At 45.1% G+C, this 17,436-nt stretch overlaps 1 protein-coding gene and 1 non-coding gene across 4 annotated transcripts in view; both read right to left on the bottom strand.

The window, feature by feature from the left end:
• Positions 1-11,557: 11,557 nt before the first annotated feature.
• The window catches only part of NCL (nucleolin), a 32,270-nt gene continuing 26,391 nt past the window's right edge, over positions 11,558-17,436 (bottom strand). For all 3 annotated transcript variants that reach the window (XM_030216116.1, XM_030216114.1, XM_030216115.1), the window contains 2 exons: positions 13,683-13,912; positions 11,558-13,230 (listed from right to left, as the gene is read on the bottom strand). In XM_030216116.1, the coding sequence (XP_030071976.1) occupies positions 13,163-13,230; positions 13,683-13,912 (298 nt within the window). In that variant the 3' untranslated portion in view covers positions 11,558-13,162. The remainder of the gene's footprint in view (positions 13,231-13,682; positions 13,913-17,436) is intronic.
• Positions 15,100-15,238, bottom strand: LOC115479370. Its single transcript, XR_003943669.1, has one exon. It is a non-coding gene; the product is annotated as a small nucleolar RNA SNORA75 (small nucleolar RNA).

Raw genomic sequence — 17,436 nt, 5'->3', positions numbered from 1 at the left:
TCATTGGGCAGGATCAGGCACTACAAATCCCACGCTGCTTTGGGATGTAAGTTCAAAACCAGGACTGTCCCAAAATCTCCAGCTTGGAACTGGATAACTTGGCACCACCGAGTTTATAGGATACAAATACGCAAAGTTGGGCTTTGGAGCATGAAATATGGCGAAGGATCCTCATTCTGGTATCAGCTTCCACCACATGTACGTTTTACCTTCAGACTTATATGTTTTGTGTTTAAGATTGTGAGTAGGTTTGCTCTGTGTCATAGTTCCACTGCTTTGTTTTCCATTGCATAAGTAAGTTATTACAATTGCGGGGCAATTTGTTCTAATATTTTTCAGACAGATATATACTTTGTGAGAATTTGAGAAACGTCTTCCTGTTTCTATGAGATTATGTGTAAATAATTATATTTTGACATGTGTTGAAGACTTATTTATTTAGGAAATTGCTGTTAGCTAAAGATCTGATTTGGTTCACCGTGTACTGTATTATTCCCAGAAATGGCTGGATTTGTTATACTGTAACCTGCCTTGAACCACATTGCATGGGTTTTGGTGGGATAAGCCATCGATAATATAACACCAACACACAGATCCCATGTACCAGATTCTCTCTCACTTCCTCTGCCTGCAGCCACCTCCTGAAGCAGGAGCCACACCACCTTCGCCTCTAGGCACAGCTTTTCGGACACTAAACTGCTGAGCTCTGGATTCTCGGTGGGTTCTGGTACCTTTTACTGTTGAAGTTGCAGGTCAGCTTTCCAGACTACACCAGCCCTTTCTCTACCTGCAGCAGGAACCAGTACAGTTACAAAGACTCTAGTATATAATTTTATCACTATCATCTTGGTCCATTGGAGCCAGGCTGGCCTGTGATGGGAAGCGAGGGGCTTGTCACCACCGCTGCTGAACCCTTTGCCCACCCCCCCCCCCCCCCCCCCCCCCCCCCCCCACTCCCATCGCTGCACTGCTACCTCACAGAGCCCTGTGCTTCTGTTTCCAGCACAGATCCTGTGCTCTGCCTCCAGGCTGTTAGGTCCCAGGAGGAATTTGAGGAAACCAAAATCAGCGGGCCCCCAATTTACACCACGTAGTTTAACTAACGCTCAGAAGACAGGATGTTCTGTCTCTTTGTATTTTACTTATGCAGTGACTGTGAAACTTTATTTGTAAATGTTGGGCCCGATATTCAAAGGGATTGAGCTGGCCACTGACCTGTGAAATTGCTTGGTCAGTGCTAGCTGCTAATATTCAGCGGCACATTACTGGATAAGTGTCACTGAATGTCACGGGTAGTGCCTAAGTCAAAGCCGGCTATGTTGGGGGCGTTCTGGAGGGAGTGGTGTCAGCACTTGGCCTGCTTAAGGGCCGAGATTCAGTCCTTAAGCAGCCAGGTTTACTGCATAAATGGGCCACTTAACTCTGTCCTTTTTTTATGTGGTAACCCACCACCACCTAAGTCTTGAATATCGACTTAAGCGGCTACGTGTCAGCCGTCTTAAAAATAATGGATATTCAAAGTCAAAGCCCCAGGCCCGGCCTGTCCATTAGGTCACCTGAGGCGGAGGCCTCAGGCTTCACTCTTCCGGGAGTGACATCTCCCCCTTCCTTCCTCTACCCCATTCCCTGAGTTTACCTTCTTTATTCATGCTCCACAAGATGGTGGGGGCGGCAGGCCTGATTCACATATGCTGTTCTGCCGCTGGCACCCGCCTCTTCTGTTTACTGTGGCTGCCTTTCTGCTGTAACTTCCTGTTTCCTCAGAGGTGGCCGCAGTAGAGAAGAGGCAGGTGGCAGTGGCAGAATTGTGCCTGCCGCCATCATCTTTTGGAGCAGGGGCGTAGCTAGGTGGGGCCACAGGACCATGGGCCCCCACAGATTTAGCCCTGGCCCCCTCTACTTTCAACCCCTCCCACCCACCGCCAGGTACCTTTGCTGCGGGGGTCCCCAACCCCTGCCAGCCGAAGTCTTCTTCAGCGCCGCGTTCGCTGATCTGTTTCTGTGAGTCTTGATTCCTGATGTCCTGCGTGCGCACGTGTAGGACCCACAGAAACAGATCAGCGAACCGGCGCTGAAGAAAACTTCGGCTGGTGAAGGTTGGGTCAGCGGTGGCAGGTCGAAAGTAGCAGGGGGTTAGCGGCGGGCTAAACTGTGCCCCCCCCCCCCTGCCAAGGTCTGGCTATGCCCCGGTTTTGGAGCATGATGGAAGAAGGTAAACTCGAGGAAGGGGATGAAGGAAGGGGGCAGATGCCAGAACTTTCCCCGGGGGGGGGGGGGGGGGGGTGGTGGCATCTTGCCTTGGGCTTCCCATGCGAAGCCCACACAGGTCCTGTATATCTGGGAATAACACCGTCTGTGGTGAGCAAAACATTCACCACCACTGGCTGAATATCGGACTCAATTTTTATTTTGCTGGGGAGCATTAGGTGGGAATAAATTATTATTGAGTATTTAGTGCCCTCAGATTAAATGGCACTTTGAATTTCTAGTTGAAATTTATATTGTTCATGATAATAATAATGATAAAATGATGATAATAAATCCCAGCATGCTTTGCTGCAAGCACTGGCTGATCTTGTAGTATTTATGAATATGTGTGTTCAATGTATAGAAAGAAAAAGACAGAGACACATTTAGATGTTGTGTGCCTGGCACTGCCTTTTACACACTGGTACAATCACATGGGAGAGGGCTGAAGATGCTCATTTCTAAATAAAGGTTCTGAAAATTACAAAGCTTAGAGCGATTGGTTGTTTTCCCTGTTAGAACCTGAGAAATCTCTGTCAATTGTTGGGGTGAGAAATATAAAGAGGGTTTCATTGGACAAAAATGATACAACTTGCACCCTGCAAAGCAGGTACAGAGACTCCCAGGTTTTTAAAGAATATATATATATCTTCAATTCAGGTACAGGGGTCCAGCGGTTCTCTATTAAGAACATAAGAATAGCTTTACTGGGTCAGACCAATGGTCTATCTAGTCCAGTGTCCTGTTTCCAATAGTGGCCGATCCAGTTCAGACGTACCTGTCAGAAATCCAAATTGTGACAACATTCCATGCTGCCAATCCCAGGGCATAGTCATAGAGGATCCCTAGTTATGAAGAAGTGAGAGGAACCCTAGAGATGAATTGGGCTCACTGGCATTGCGAATAAAAGAGGACATTTTAGAGGGAATTAATGAACCTTTTTCTACTGTCCCTGCTTTGTAATGTGTAGGGAAAGACTCACTCACTACAACAGCAGTGCCTTAGGATGTAATTGAGAAGTGCTAGAAATCTGGAGCTTTCTTCAGACTAGCCCCGTGTCCGAGGCTATGAACTAGTTCTCTCACGGCTGCTCTTATCAATTACTCCCTGACACTTAAACCAGGAGAAAAGGGCAGAAGAAACTCGTACAAGTGCCAACACTTTGTGCCTTGCTATTGGCACAAGGTCTGTCCACCTCTACCTCCAACCTTCTGGGCTTATAATCTGTTGAATCATTATTCTGGTATAAACCTGCAAATATTCTGCCACAAAAGAAGACGGCTATCCTCAGGAACGCAGCCACATTGCAGATATTAATGACGCACCTCCAGGCCAGGTTCTTCTCTATCCTCAGTAATTTGGTGTGGAGGAGTGGCCTAGTGGTTAGGGTGGTGGACTTTGGTCCTGGGGAACTGAGTTCGATTCCCACTTCAGCAGTTCCTTGTGACTCTGGGCAAGTCACTTAAACCCTCCATTGCCCCATGTAAGCCGCATTGAGCCTGCCATAAGTGGGGAAAGTGTGGGGTACAAATGTAGCAAAAATAAATAAATGTGGGTAAAACTCTCACAGCTTTCTCAGAAGTTCAAGGTTAGTTATATTCAGGTACGGTAGGTAAATTCCTGTCTCCAGCGGGTTACAATCTATTGCTATGACTCATGTGTACCCCTGTCCATGGAATTAATCAGGGTTCGACACATTCCTAATCTCAGGAATTATTGACCTAGCTCAGGGCTCAGATGTCTCTCTAACCTTGAATGACAAGGGGCTGGTGATATCTCAAAGACTACAGGATTTTGGGGACAAGAGTTCTCTTTGTCAGATGTATGAACTGTAATTCTGACGAAGTGACTCGTCCTTAAAAGCTGTCACCTCAGATGGGTTAGTGCGAGGTCTCCACCAGCGCCTTTGTTATATTTGCTGTTGCAGACATCCTGAGATCAATCACTAATTCCTACAGGTATGGAAAAAAAACTTTCAGAGGGGTAGCTGTGTTAGTCTGAAGCAACAAATGGAAGACTGAGCCCCTTCCTAACAGTAGTACTGTGAGGCTACCACCCGGGGGCAGTAGATGCAATTTTGCACCCTGAGACCTATGGAGCTGGAGCAGTGGGAAATCAGTGCTACCCCATTCCCTACCACCACACCACAAGGGCTGGATCCTGGGAAAGTCCAGAGTGTTCTTAAGGGTTGGTGTGGGCATTGAGGGAAGGAAGTGGATTGGCACCTGGCGGTCATGACCTGGAAGTTATACAGGTGCCAGCATCTGAACAGATAAGCAACCTAAGTTTTGTGTGGTCCTATCTGGATCTATGGACACTGGCACTGAAGATTGCTGGTACATAACTCTCAGCTACCTTCCTGACTCTGCCCTCGACTGTCGGGTTTTGACATGGGAGGTTAGAGCTAATATTCAGAGCTGCCCAGTTAAATTGCTGTGAATACTGCCCCCCCCCCCCCCCCCCCCCCCCAGTTTGTACTTTAAGCCGTTGAGGGTGAAGTGACTTGCTCGAGATGACAAGAAGCTGCAATGGGATCTGAACCCACTTCTCCAACCATTAGAGCTACTCCTCTAATCTACAATGCCAAACCTCAATGAGAGTATGGGGATTGCAAGCTGATTTATGGCTTGTATCTTCCACAATGTTAAAGCACTTTTCAATAGCAGTTTGAAGCTCCTGCAGTATTCAGTACTGACCTTTTCTCCTAGTGATTTCTGCTGAATTATTGCTCCATTCTTTGCGTTTAGTTATTTATACATACCTTCCTGCTCACATTCCTTTATGCCAAAAGTCATCATTCAGAAAGATCTATTCAATTCTGTTTGACTTTCCTCTTTGGAAAGTTGCTTAAGCACATTTGTTCAGTCGTTCCACTGGCTGTTGGTAACTGGGACTCTGTATGTTCAAATCATGTACAAACAATAAATTATGTTACCTCTGGGTCTAGAGGGTGACTGAAACAGGTTTGTTTTTTTTGGTCGGTTTCAGCTGAAACCGAATCAAAGACCGAAATTCACGGCACGGTTTCGGACAAAGCTGAAACTGAAAATAGTATGTCATGCCCTCTCCGCAAAGAAAAGGAGGCCCCCACTCCAAACCCTCTTGAACAAAATTGCCCCCCCTCCCCAGTTGTTCTTGCCCTTGCAGGCTCCACAATTAAAATGACTGCTGTGACTTCCTACACACCAAAAGATTTAGGCCGGGTGAACCCTGGCATCTCTGAGCTGGTGTTCATGGGCCAGGCCTTCTCCTGGAACCTTACAATCCCAAGCCCTAAATGTGTCCATAACTTAATGCCATTCAACAATGAAGGAAGACTTTTTTTTTTTTTCTGCCCCCATGGGCAAACTGCAGGGGATAATTTTTTTTTTGTTTTGTTACATTTGTACCCCAAGCTCTCCCACTCATGGCAGGCTCAATGCGGCTTAGGTACTTATTTGTACCTGGGACAATGGAGGGTTAAGTGACTTGCCCAGTCACAAGGAGCTGCCTGTGCCTGCAGTGGGAATTTGAACCCAGCTCCCCAGGACCAAAGTCCACCACACTAACCACATGATTTCAAACTGCCTTCATTATAGCAGACGTCACATGTACTGCAAGCTTTGCAACCCATTTTCAAAGAGAACCAATGTGCCCATTATTTAATTGACAGTACATATGCTCACCCACGTCCGATTTTCAATAGAAAAGTTCAGGCAAAAATTCGAAACATCCATCTTTGTACATACTTTCCCATCCTCAAAAGTCCACCCAGCCCTGTCTTTACATTCCAGCTACTGAAGTTGCCGTCGTCGAAGCTCACTCCAGTGTATCCAAATCCATCTTGTCATTTGTGGGACAGACTGTAAAAGTTTGCCCACCACAGTCTGTCCGGCACTGTCCTCACATTCCAAATACAGGAGTTGCTGCCAAAGCCCTCTCCAGCCCATCCTAAACTGCATTGCCCTATACGAGACACAGACCCTACAAGTCTGCTCAGCATTGGCCTTGCTTCTTCAAACTAGACGCCAAGAGCCACTGGACACATTCACACACATGCAGCCATTTAAGGTTTTTTTTTTTTTTAAATACTGCCTATTTTCTAATTAACAATCCTCTGTATTCATCCCAGGCCTTTTTGAATTGTCATCATTTACATCTCTAACGTCCCTTGGGAGGGCATTCCAGGCATCTACCACCCTCTCCGAGAAAAAGCTCCTGCCATTAGGCAAGCGATCTGCAAACTCCAACGTGGAAAATAACACATTTGTAATATGTATATTCTTACATACAAAAGACTTGGATTGAGGCATCAACACCGCCTTTCTGCTGCAGTCTAGTATCCTTCTGGTTACAGCAACCACGTTGTCACACCATTTCGTGGCCTTCAGATCTTCTGACACTATCACCTCAAGAGACCTTTCCTTTAGGCTAATTTATACATCAGTCACTGATGATCCCTGACTAGCTTTTCAGAGTTAAGCTGATCAGCAGGTGTAGCAGGGACTCTGCACCCAAGTGCAGCTCTGCATCTTAGGACCTGTTTGAATAGCAATGCTGCCACCTGCTGCTCTCCCACAAAAGTGCACCTAGGGACCTGCATCCATTTCCTGGCACCCTGGCTCTTAACCACATTTATACTTCCCCAAAATGGCTGAAAAGAAATGAGTCTGTAGCTACAGCAAGAGCTGTCAATAATGAGCACATATTCTCAGTTGGGTCTATCATTCTTTTTAAGCACGTACTAACATTCTGTGATGATATTTCCATGGTAGCCTGTATTTTTCCCTAATGACTTTAAAATTAGATTAAGCATTTATAATGGTTTCTGCAGTGGTTGTATTTTAAACGACTGCCCTGGAGTGCCTTATGGCCACCCCACATCATTTTAAGACAATAGACACCAGGGTGTCCCCAAAGTACTAAATAAAAAGAGACACAGGTACTTGGAAAATAAGATTCCCAGTGTACCTGAATGTAACTCACCTTAAGCTACTACTGAAAAAGGAGTGAACAAAATCCACATGAATACATGGAAACTAACACAAAGAAAATATAAATACGCAATAAAGCTGACCAAAAGATCATACTATAAAACCAAAATAAGGCCAGATTTTAAAGACACAAAGAAACTATACCAACTCGTACAAACTCCTAGACACCAACCTGGTCACCACAACGAACTCAGACATCCCGTCTGCTGATCAACTTGCCAAGTACTTCAATGATAAAATTATAGACCTTCGCAACACGCTAGCTCAAGACACCACTGACATCGAACATTTCCTCAATGAGACGGACCCAACCAGTGAAGGATACCCAGCTGAGTATCGCCCCCCCTTACCATCGAAACAGTAACCCAGGCAATCAACAAGTTCTCCAACACCCACTGCAAACTAGATACCTGCCCCAGCTATCTACTGAAATCCACCCCCGATTGCTTCCTAGTGGACCTCGCATCCCACCTAAACTACATGCTTCAGCAAGGTCTCTTCCCCAAGGAAAATGGAAATATCTTACTCACCCAAATACCAAAAGACACAAAAGAAAAAATCAAATGAAATCACCAGCTACCACCCAGTAGCATCGATCCAGTTAGTAGTCAAACTGATGGAAAGCATGGTTACCAAGCAATTCACAGATTACATCTACAAATGCTCAATACTACACGTATCAGTCAGGCTTTCGCCCCTCCACAGTACTTCTCATTCTCCTAGCCACCCAAGCGTCTTGACCGGTCTGGAGGGTCGCTGAGGAAAAGCTGTTTGTCACACCAGGCTTCACAAATAGGAATCTGGCAGGCAGTCATGTTCTGTGGCTGGCAGGTGGCATATATCTTTTACAATATATATATACAATATACAATATATACAATATATATATTGTATACAATATATACAATATATACAATCTTTTACAATATATATATACAATATGGGCAAAGTAATTAGGCAGACTGGATGAGTTAGTTGTGTGGAGGAGTAGCCAAGTGGTTAGTGCAGTGGACTTTTGATCATGGGAACTGGGTTCAACTCCCAGTGCAGTTCCTTCTGACTCTGGGTGTCACTTAATCCTCCATTGACCCAGGTACAAATAAGTACCTGTATATACTATGTAAACTGCTTTGAATGTAGTTGCAAAAACCACAGAAATAAGATGAGTGGAACAGGTAGATATGGATTACTTCTTTACTCTTTCCAAAATTACTAGAACTAGGGTGCATGCAATGAAGCTACAAAGTAGTAAATTTAAAATGAATCCGAGAAAATATTTCTTCACTCAATGTGTAATTAAACTCTGGAATCCATTGCCAGAGAACATTATAAAAGCAGTTTAGCTTAGCAGGGATTAAAAAAAAAAAAGGGGTTGGCTATCTTCCTAAAAGTCCATGAGACTTGAGAAAATCCACTACTTATTTTATTTGCACTTTGATCACAAAAAGCAGCAGTGGTATTTGAACTGGACACCTCTGTATGTCAAGACTGGTGCTCTAAGCACTAGGCCACTCCATTCAAGATACACACAATCCTAGAACAGGACAGCACAGTCACACAATCCAGGCCCCTTACACAGAAATATAGAATGGCCTAAAAAGGCACCCAGGACATTTCAGAGTGCCCCAAGAACACCATGGGGCTCAATTTGAAAGCACATAGACTTACAAAGTTCCATAGGTTACACCTCAACTTTTGTACATTTAACTTCTTTGAAAATTCACCTCTGTGCCTACAGCAAACCATCATAAATGAGAGCCTTTTATCAGGACAGGAGGGTCCAGCACTGGCAAGGTTCTGCTTACTTAGTCTCTCCCCATGCATGCCAGGTACCCAGGTCTGGCTCTGTCGTGCAGCAGCCCTGGCCTTTGAAATCAGTCCCAGTACAGGCAGTAAGTGCCACTACTGCTCACCCAAAAAGTGAGAAAGCAGTTGTGAATCTAACACAGTATCACATATAATGAACTGAGTCACAATCAGGCTCATGGATGTTGGTCCTAGCATAACCCGTTTCATTAGAAGCCAGAAGGAGAAATTAGATCCTACCTGATAACTTTCTTTCCTTTAGCCCCGCCCCCCCCCCCCCCCCAAGATGTGCAAGTTTATGCATTTTTATAGCAGATGGAGAGAGAACCACTGACTTAATGATGTCACACTTAAGTATCCTGTGCAGCCCTTTTACCATTCAGCATTTTGATAAAGAGGTGATTTAAAAATAAAACCCATCAACCTAGGGAAGACGACAGACAACTAACAGCCTGCAGACAGTTTTACACTCCTACAGCAGCCTAACACTATCATTCACTGCCTTTTCACAAAGCCAATATTCTCTCTCTAAGGCCCAGCATTAATTCTATACAAAAATGTGAGCCGATGACCAAATTACTGCTTTATACCACCCATTTGGAAGCAATGGTGAGGTTTACTTCAGAAGTGTGTTTCACTCAGTTATGGATTCTGGCACAAGGGCATGGTAACCCCATTGCTGTATAGCAAAAACAGATGGAGTCTGATAGCCAGTGAGAGGATCTGGAATTGAGCAGCTAAGAGCACTTCTTCAGTTCTTGCATGTCTTACAGAGTCCAAAAAAAAAAAAAAAGGCTTTAAACATTATTCTAAGATTATTGAAGGAGCCTCAACGTAAAATCAGGCCAAATCTGTTCTACCCTGTATTGGTTGTGATAAGCTAAAACAGGCAATAGCTGGATATGTAGAGCTGTAGTTTTTAAGACCAGAGTTAGAAAGATAAGATGCCTGCAGTAACAAGATAGGAGACAAGAGTCCAGTTTAAGCAAACCCAAATACAGAATGCAGAAAAACATTTTAGCCAGTTCATAAAGTGTGCAAGATGTTTGTGTAATTTCAAGAGCACTGGCATTCATGGCCTTAAAAATTGGTACTTTACTAGTCTTCATAATTAACTACACAATTATTCAGTATTGTCATTTCAGTTATTAAAGCATCTAACATAAGTGAAACATACATCTATACCTTGCAATTTCAGCATGGCTCAGGGTGGCTATGACATACCTTTATTCTAATTATATTTAATTTAAAAATAAAAAGGACCCCCCCCCCCCAAAAAAAAAAAAAACAGGCATATATTAAAACTTACTCCTAATTTTAAAATCATTTCACAATTAAATCTGAAACATCCAATACACACATCAAGCAATACCTACACAAGAATGCCCCAGAATCATTCCCAATGTAGAGCAGACAGGTACGTTTATAAGGAGAAATCAGGCCTTACCTATTAAATTACTTTCCTTTATGGCAGGGGTTCTTCAAGCCAGTCATTTTCAGGACACCCACAATGAATGTGTGTATGAGCGATCTGTATGCCCTACCTCCACTGTATGCAAATCTAACCTCATGCATATTCATTGTGGTTATCCTGAAAACCTGACCGGCTAGGTGTGTTCCAAGGACTAGATTGAGAAGCCCTACTTTAGCCTCACCTGCCCATTCCAGACAGGTAATCCTATACAGTGCACACCCCAGCAACATTTTCATACATAAGCAAGACTGACCTACATAACATACTAACCCCCACCCCTATTCAACAAGGGATTAATTCAGAACAAGTTTGTAACAACTAATTTACAATGGACTCTCAAGTGATGAGGACAGAACTAAAACTATAACAGCCAACAGATCTCCTAAACATTTGTCTGGTCAGGTTCTGGAAATAAAATAATCAGGTTAAAACTAATTTCTCCTTCCTTAGCATCCTGCCAGACCAGACCTGTAGGAAGTACAAAAGCAGTATTTCCTATGGGGAGGGGGAAGGGATAACCCAGTCAACCCTGTAACTAGTACCCAACTCCCAAAACCTGCAATAATCAAGCAGCCAACCCACAAATTTCCAGTAGAGGAATAAAGCCATGCTTTGCTCAAGTGACAGCCTATGCCAGCGGCACCCTGGTGCACCGAAACAAACTTGCAGGGGTGCCGTGGCAAATCCTGAACTCTCTCCCACCACCCAAATTGCTGCTGCTCCTTCATTGTCTGACAAGTTCAAAACTGTACATGATAGCTTGTCTACCACTGACTGGAGACTGAGATACTGACTAGCTGGGAGCAGAACAAGATAATTATAAGGTTTAAAGCCTGTAGCTGTGTCTCCATCTGCTGGTAGGGATGACTGGAGGAAAACTAAAGAACTATACATTTATACTCCAAGTGTACCTGAATGTAATTCACCTTGAACGGCTACTGAAAAAGCAGTGAGCAAAAATCTAAATAGCCTGCCACCAAGTACTGGTGATTGGAAGGCCCACACCCTGTGGAAAAGGCTAGGAAGGACTTCAGAGAAAGAAGAAAAATATAGCAAACCTAGTTGAAAGACCATTTATTGGTAAACAGTTTAAGTTTATAACCAATTAGTATCATTAAAAATAAAAATAAAAAATGAAATGTGTATTAAAATGGAGACTTCTGCTTTGCAAGAATGAATCCATCCTGGTAGGGAATGCACACGAAACCCTTCCAGGGAGTAGGATGTGCTTCTAATAGGACAAGACATGAAGATATGTGCTAGACTAGGTATAAGTATGTGAAAACCTCTGTCAAGTTACCCAGCTCCTGCATCAGGGCACATTATCTGTGGTATTACACATGATGCAAACCCAAGCAAGCTACATATGCTCTACAGATCATGCAGTTAGGGGTACTGTCAGACATACAAGTATTGGGCATAACATCCACTCACATACACCAAGCTCTCTCACGATAGATGTAAAGGCTAGCAACCGCATCCAAAAGCCCAATGCAGCTTGTAAAACAGGACTACATCCACTTACTTTCAACATAATTCAGAACACTGGTGCTCACAAGTTAAGGCCCTCCTCCCATCCAATGAAAGAACTGCTGTGTCCTATGGAGGGTGACATGCCCATCTGATGTGACACAGTAGCCATCATGCCCTCTCCTGCGCAGGGACGAGTAGCCACGCTAGCTGTGTGTATAAGGCTCATTACAGGAGGCTGCTACAGATCCTAATCTCACACCCCAATCTATTTACACTAAAAATCAAATTCATTCTGGGACCCCAGGGAATAGCTGAAGGACTGCTACAAACTGCTGCGTGTCCCAAATACAGTCCTTTGCCAGTAATGTTATACTCTGTGATGCTGCGTAGACTATAAATATCCCTCAAGGGTTATGCCAGCTGCCACCAGGCTCTCTTCAGTAGCATGCTGCCGACAAAGAGTAGCAGGGCTCTGAGCCCCAGGGGAAAAAACCCAGAAGGGCTTTGCAGGCAGCATCCATCCAGTTCACTATGCACCAGTATCCTATCATAACAAATCAAATTATCCCCAGCCTCTTGAGTTACTCAGCATCCAAGATGGTCATTCAAAGGCAAGGTGTCCTGCTTCAGGCTATGTCAAGCACACAGCCCTGAATGTTAGCATCGTACGATCCTTACAATTTTGCTCTGAGTCCTGTATAAGTGTGTCACCACCAGAAGTCTGCCCAAGCCACAGTCCAGTATATCATCTCTATGTGCACAGGAAAGACCGCTCCATCCCTAGCACCAGTCCAGGTTCTTTAATATGAAGAGGGATAAGTGGCTGAAGCACAAACAAAAACATTCTGCCTTTTTACAGAAAAAATACTACAGAAAATTGGAAAAACACTTTGTACATTGGGTAAAACATTATAAATTTATGACAATTTAGACAAAGGTCACATCTGGAACCCCAAACACACACAGCTCGTTTAAAAAAAAAAAGTCTTAAAGGTGTCATGAGCACAGCGGAGACAGCTGGGGTACCGTCTCCCTTGCTCTGCTTTATACACACTGGCCAAGTGGCCATACACAGGGACATCTTCACAATGGAATGTCCTGACAGAAGTCTGTCACTTGCGAGAGAGGGGTGGGGTGAACCAGTTCCCGCACCCGAGTCCTGTATAGAAGTGGGGATAGGAAAAACGGCTCACTCAAATTTGATTTTCTTCCCCTGGGGTTTGTTTCCTCCTCTGAAGCCACCGCCACCTCCTCTACCTGGGTGAGTGAAACAAACAGGGCATTAGAAAAGAGCATAACTGCCACTGTTAACCTCAATGCAAAGGTACTTTACATATTCCACTGCTGAACAGGCAAAACCACCTTTGCTTGAACAAAGTAATTTGCACGGTTATCACACAGAGTACTGATGTTACGCTGTTCTACAAACAGCATACCAGCTTATGTTATAGCATTCTCACCATGGGCAGCTCAAACTCACTGATGAGTCCCAGTTGCTCTAGAAGTCACAAATTTCACAAAGGCACAACAGCCTACCTCTGCTGGAAGACAAATACTGAGCAGTTCAGGACTGCACAGTCCCTCATACAGATAGTTCTCAGTCTCCCTCTGCTGGTAGGAGTGCATATTACCAGCTCGTCTGGAACGGTTTGGGGGAAGACAATAAGGAATCACAAATTTCACAAAGGCACCATCTGCCCAAATCTTACCGAATCCTCCTCTGCCTCTGCCTCCACCGCCACCTCCTCCCCGGCCAAAGCCGCCTCTGCCACCTCTGCCGCCTCCTTTGCCCCCGAAGCCACCCCTGCCACCACGATGGCTGTCACCCTTTGGCTTTGCAAAGTCCAGAGTCACTTTGTTTCCATCAATCTCTCCATCCTCCATGGCTTCTTTGGCAGCTTTTGCTTCCTCCGCAGAAGAGAAGTCCACAAAGCCAAACCTAAGGCACAAAGTAGAAAATGAGTGATGTTTCATCATCTTGCCCCTCCCATGTTAACTGAAAGGTCTTGCAACTATAGAATCTTCAATGCTCAGCATATCAACTGCAGAAGAGACCATACACCACATTCTACAAAGACAGATGTAAGCTAAAAGCTGCTTGTACACCCCAAAGATACATGCCATGTACGCTTCCTAACATCTGGTTTGCATGAATCAGCACAGCATGGGGGGGGGGGGGGGGGGGGGGGGGGAGAAGAGTAAACAGAGCCAATGACAGATTAATTTCATTTACTACCTCTCACCACTAGTTTCTATGACCCACTTAAAAACCTCATCAACTTTTTTTTTCCTTATTAACTTTATTTCGATTGCAATATTAAACATTCCTATACAGCTTCCAAAAATCATCTCTAGCACATACCCATCAAGGATCTAATTCATCGCTGAAAATTACAAATAAAAGTTCCAATTTGTTATGGCTTGGCTTCTTTGAACCATGACTTTTCAACCTCCTCTTGATAGACTGACATGGAGACAAGAAGGTGCAAGTCATCTTTTGGTTCCTTCTCACACTAGCCATTTGGGTAGCCGGAGTGCAGCATTTTGTTAGATCTGTGGCCCTTTTATGAAGAGTTACTGTAGTGGGTCCTTAAGTGGAGTGTGGTATGTTGGCTGTACAGCAGCTGCTGGGTGCTGTCCTCAGAGTTAAGGAAAGGATGACTCAGTCATAACCAGAAGCCCCTAAATTTCCAAGTGGGTGTTTTTGCTTTTAGGGGGGGGGGGGGGGGGGGGGAGTAGGTTATAACTGCCATTGGGTGGCAGAGCCGGTGGTGGGAGGGGAGGCTGGTTGGGAGGCGGGGATAGCGCTGGGCAGACTTATATGGTCTGTGCCAGAGGCAGGGATAGTGCTGGGCAGACTTATATGGTCTGTGCCCTGAAAATGACAGATACAAATCAAGGTAAGGTATACACAAAAAGTAGCACATATGAGTTTATCTTGTTGGGCAGACTGGATGGACCGTGCAGGTCTTTTTCTGCCGTCATCTACTATGTTACATATGCAACAATGGGTCAACATTCCCTCTAACACTCCTCACCCCATCTTGGTAACAGCAACATTATTCTGAATGTATCTTTGAAGTTAGAACGCATGGCTTTCCCCTCCCTGGCTGCAAGGGGAAGTAAGACTGTCACACAATGTGCTGTTCACTCCCTCAGTAGACCAGGTGAAATGAACAAGCTACAATTGTGTTTTAACTTTTCTTCTCGTGCGAATCCATCATCTGCCATGGCAGTAAGACAGGAAGGAGCTCATTGAGAAGGATCATGGATACCCCCCTCTTCACCTGCACAGGGAAGTTTCCAACCATCCACTCAGATATACTGTACCCATTATCACAGAAGACAACACGGGCAGAATACACTGGCCAGGGCTTAACATCCACTTTACAAATCTGTGAAAATGTCTCAATTAACTTAAAAGTTGAATAGTTCTCTCTTACTTACCTGGTTCTCCGGACAGCAGGGTAAATCCAGCCACACAATCTTATCCACCTACCATTTGACTGAATCAATTTAGCTCTGCAGTAGAGTGAGGTGAAGCAACAACCCAGATGCTACTCAGGTAATTCACACATGCCCAGATAAGCCTAGAAAGCCAATCATGTTTTCAGGATATTCATAATGAATATTCATGAGATCTGCATGCAGTGAAGGCAGTGCATGCAAATCTCTCTCTCTTGTGGATATCCTGAAAACCTGATTGGCTGGGGTGCCTTCAGGACCAGTTTGGGAACCACTAAACTAACCTTTACTCAGTAACTCGGATACAAACTTAGGGGGTCTATTCCCTAAAGGTTTTCTCCCATGTTGTGTCTATGGAAAACAGTGTAGTAAATAGGGCAGCAGACTGTCAAGCTAGGAGGAGTAAGGTGAAATTAGGCCTTACCTGCAAATTTTCTTTCCTCTAGACTGGTCAAGACGCTTGGGAAGTACCAAAGCAGTAAATAGTCTAAGGGCGGGAACCCCGAAAACCAGAAGTCAGAACTGCAGCACCAAAACTGGCATCCTCTCTAGCCTGAACATCAATCCTATAATGCTTCACAAAAGAATGTAGAGAGGACCACACAGCCGCCCTGCAAATACCTTGAGGGGGAATCAAACTGCTTTCAGCCCTGGAAGAAGCCACCCCCCCCCCCCCCCGAGTAGAATGTGCTTTAAGTACCAAAGGGCACTTCACGCCTGTTGACCAAATGTGCCGAAGAAACTGCCTCTTTCAACCATCTGGCTATCATTGCTTTAGAAGCGGCAGCTCCCTTCCTAGGGCCCCCATACAACACAAACAACCAGAGGTCGAAAAACTTGAGTCCTCGCCAAGTAAGAACGTGAAACCCGTCGAACATCCAGTTTAGCCAAACGGCGTTCTGCCGAATCCCCCGACCTATTGCACAAAACCGGCAAAGAAATGTCCTGATTCACATGAAAAGAGGAAAACACTTTGGGCAAAGGATGGCACGGGCCTCAGAGAAACCTTTTCCTTAGAAAAATCAATTCAGAAAACTCATCCCTATGAAAGATCCGCACTACCGAGGGGTCCTCACCTGGCAAGGAACCCTCCTCCTCTGGACCGGCGTCTCAAAGAACTTCATCCCCGAGATCACTGCACTCCTCTTCCTGAGTGCTGCAAGGACAACATCTCAGGGTCCTCTGACCAATCCAGACGTGGACGCTTGGAAACTAAGTGACCTACCCCCCTTAGGAAGGTCATATCGCTCAGGACAGGAAAGAGGTAAGTCAAACAAGTGGCAGCAGAGTCCAGCACTGTCCAGTAATCACTCGTCCTCAGAAATTGGCCAGCCCAAAACCAAACGAACCAAGTTCCCCCCCCCCCAAGCCCGGTTGCTGAAAGCCAACAAGGGCAAGGCACCCAAGGTTCCTGCAAGAGCACAGGAGCAGAGGCACAGGGCTGACTGCTCAGGAGAGCATAGCAGGGGGAGGGACCAAGCCACCTGGTGTAAAACCCGAGGAAAAACAGAGCCCACCGGACCCCCTTCCCCGAAGCACAGAGAGTCCCAAGTACAAGATGCTAACCAACACTAGATGCCTAGAAACAAACCCTAAGCCTACCAGACCAGACTGCTCAGGCTGCAGGTCTACCCTCTGCTTGAGACTGAGATTTACTGGCTGCTTGGGGGTTGGCAGGTGGCATATACAGTGTCAAGTTTTAGTGTTTTCAGTCTCCCTTTGCTGGTAGGCGTGCGTAACCCAAGCGTGTTGACCGGTCTGGAAGGGCGCCGAGGAAAGGATAATTTCTTAATGGAGCCACAATATTAGCTTTCAAGCATCCTGCTCCCCACAAACAAGTGGAAACAAGGTGTGTGCATGGGCAAGTGCCACAAACGTCGGTAAGCTACGGACAGGTGTACATTAAAGTTAAAACTAAAAACAAAAAAAACCCTTTTAATTTAAAATGAAACTACTCCAGGGCTCCCCCTGTGCATGCAACACTACCCCTTAGCTTCC

Source organism: Microcaecilia unicolor, chromosome 10 (assembly GCF_901765095.1).
Source record: "Microcaecilia unicolor chromosome 10, aMicUni1.1, whole genome shotgun sequence".
Taxonomy (NCBI): domain Eukaryota; kingdom Metazoa; phylum Chordata; class Amphibia; order Gymnophiona; family Siphonopidae; genus Microcaecilia; species Microcaecilia unicolor.
Note: the sequence above shows the minus strand (reverse complement) of the source record. Positions and strands in the feature narration are given on the sequence as shown.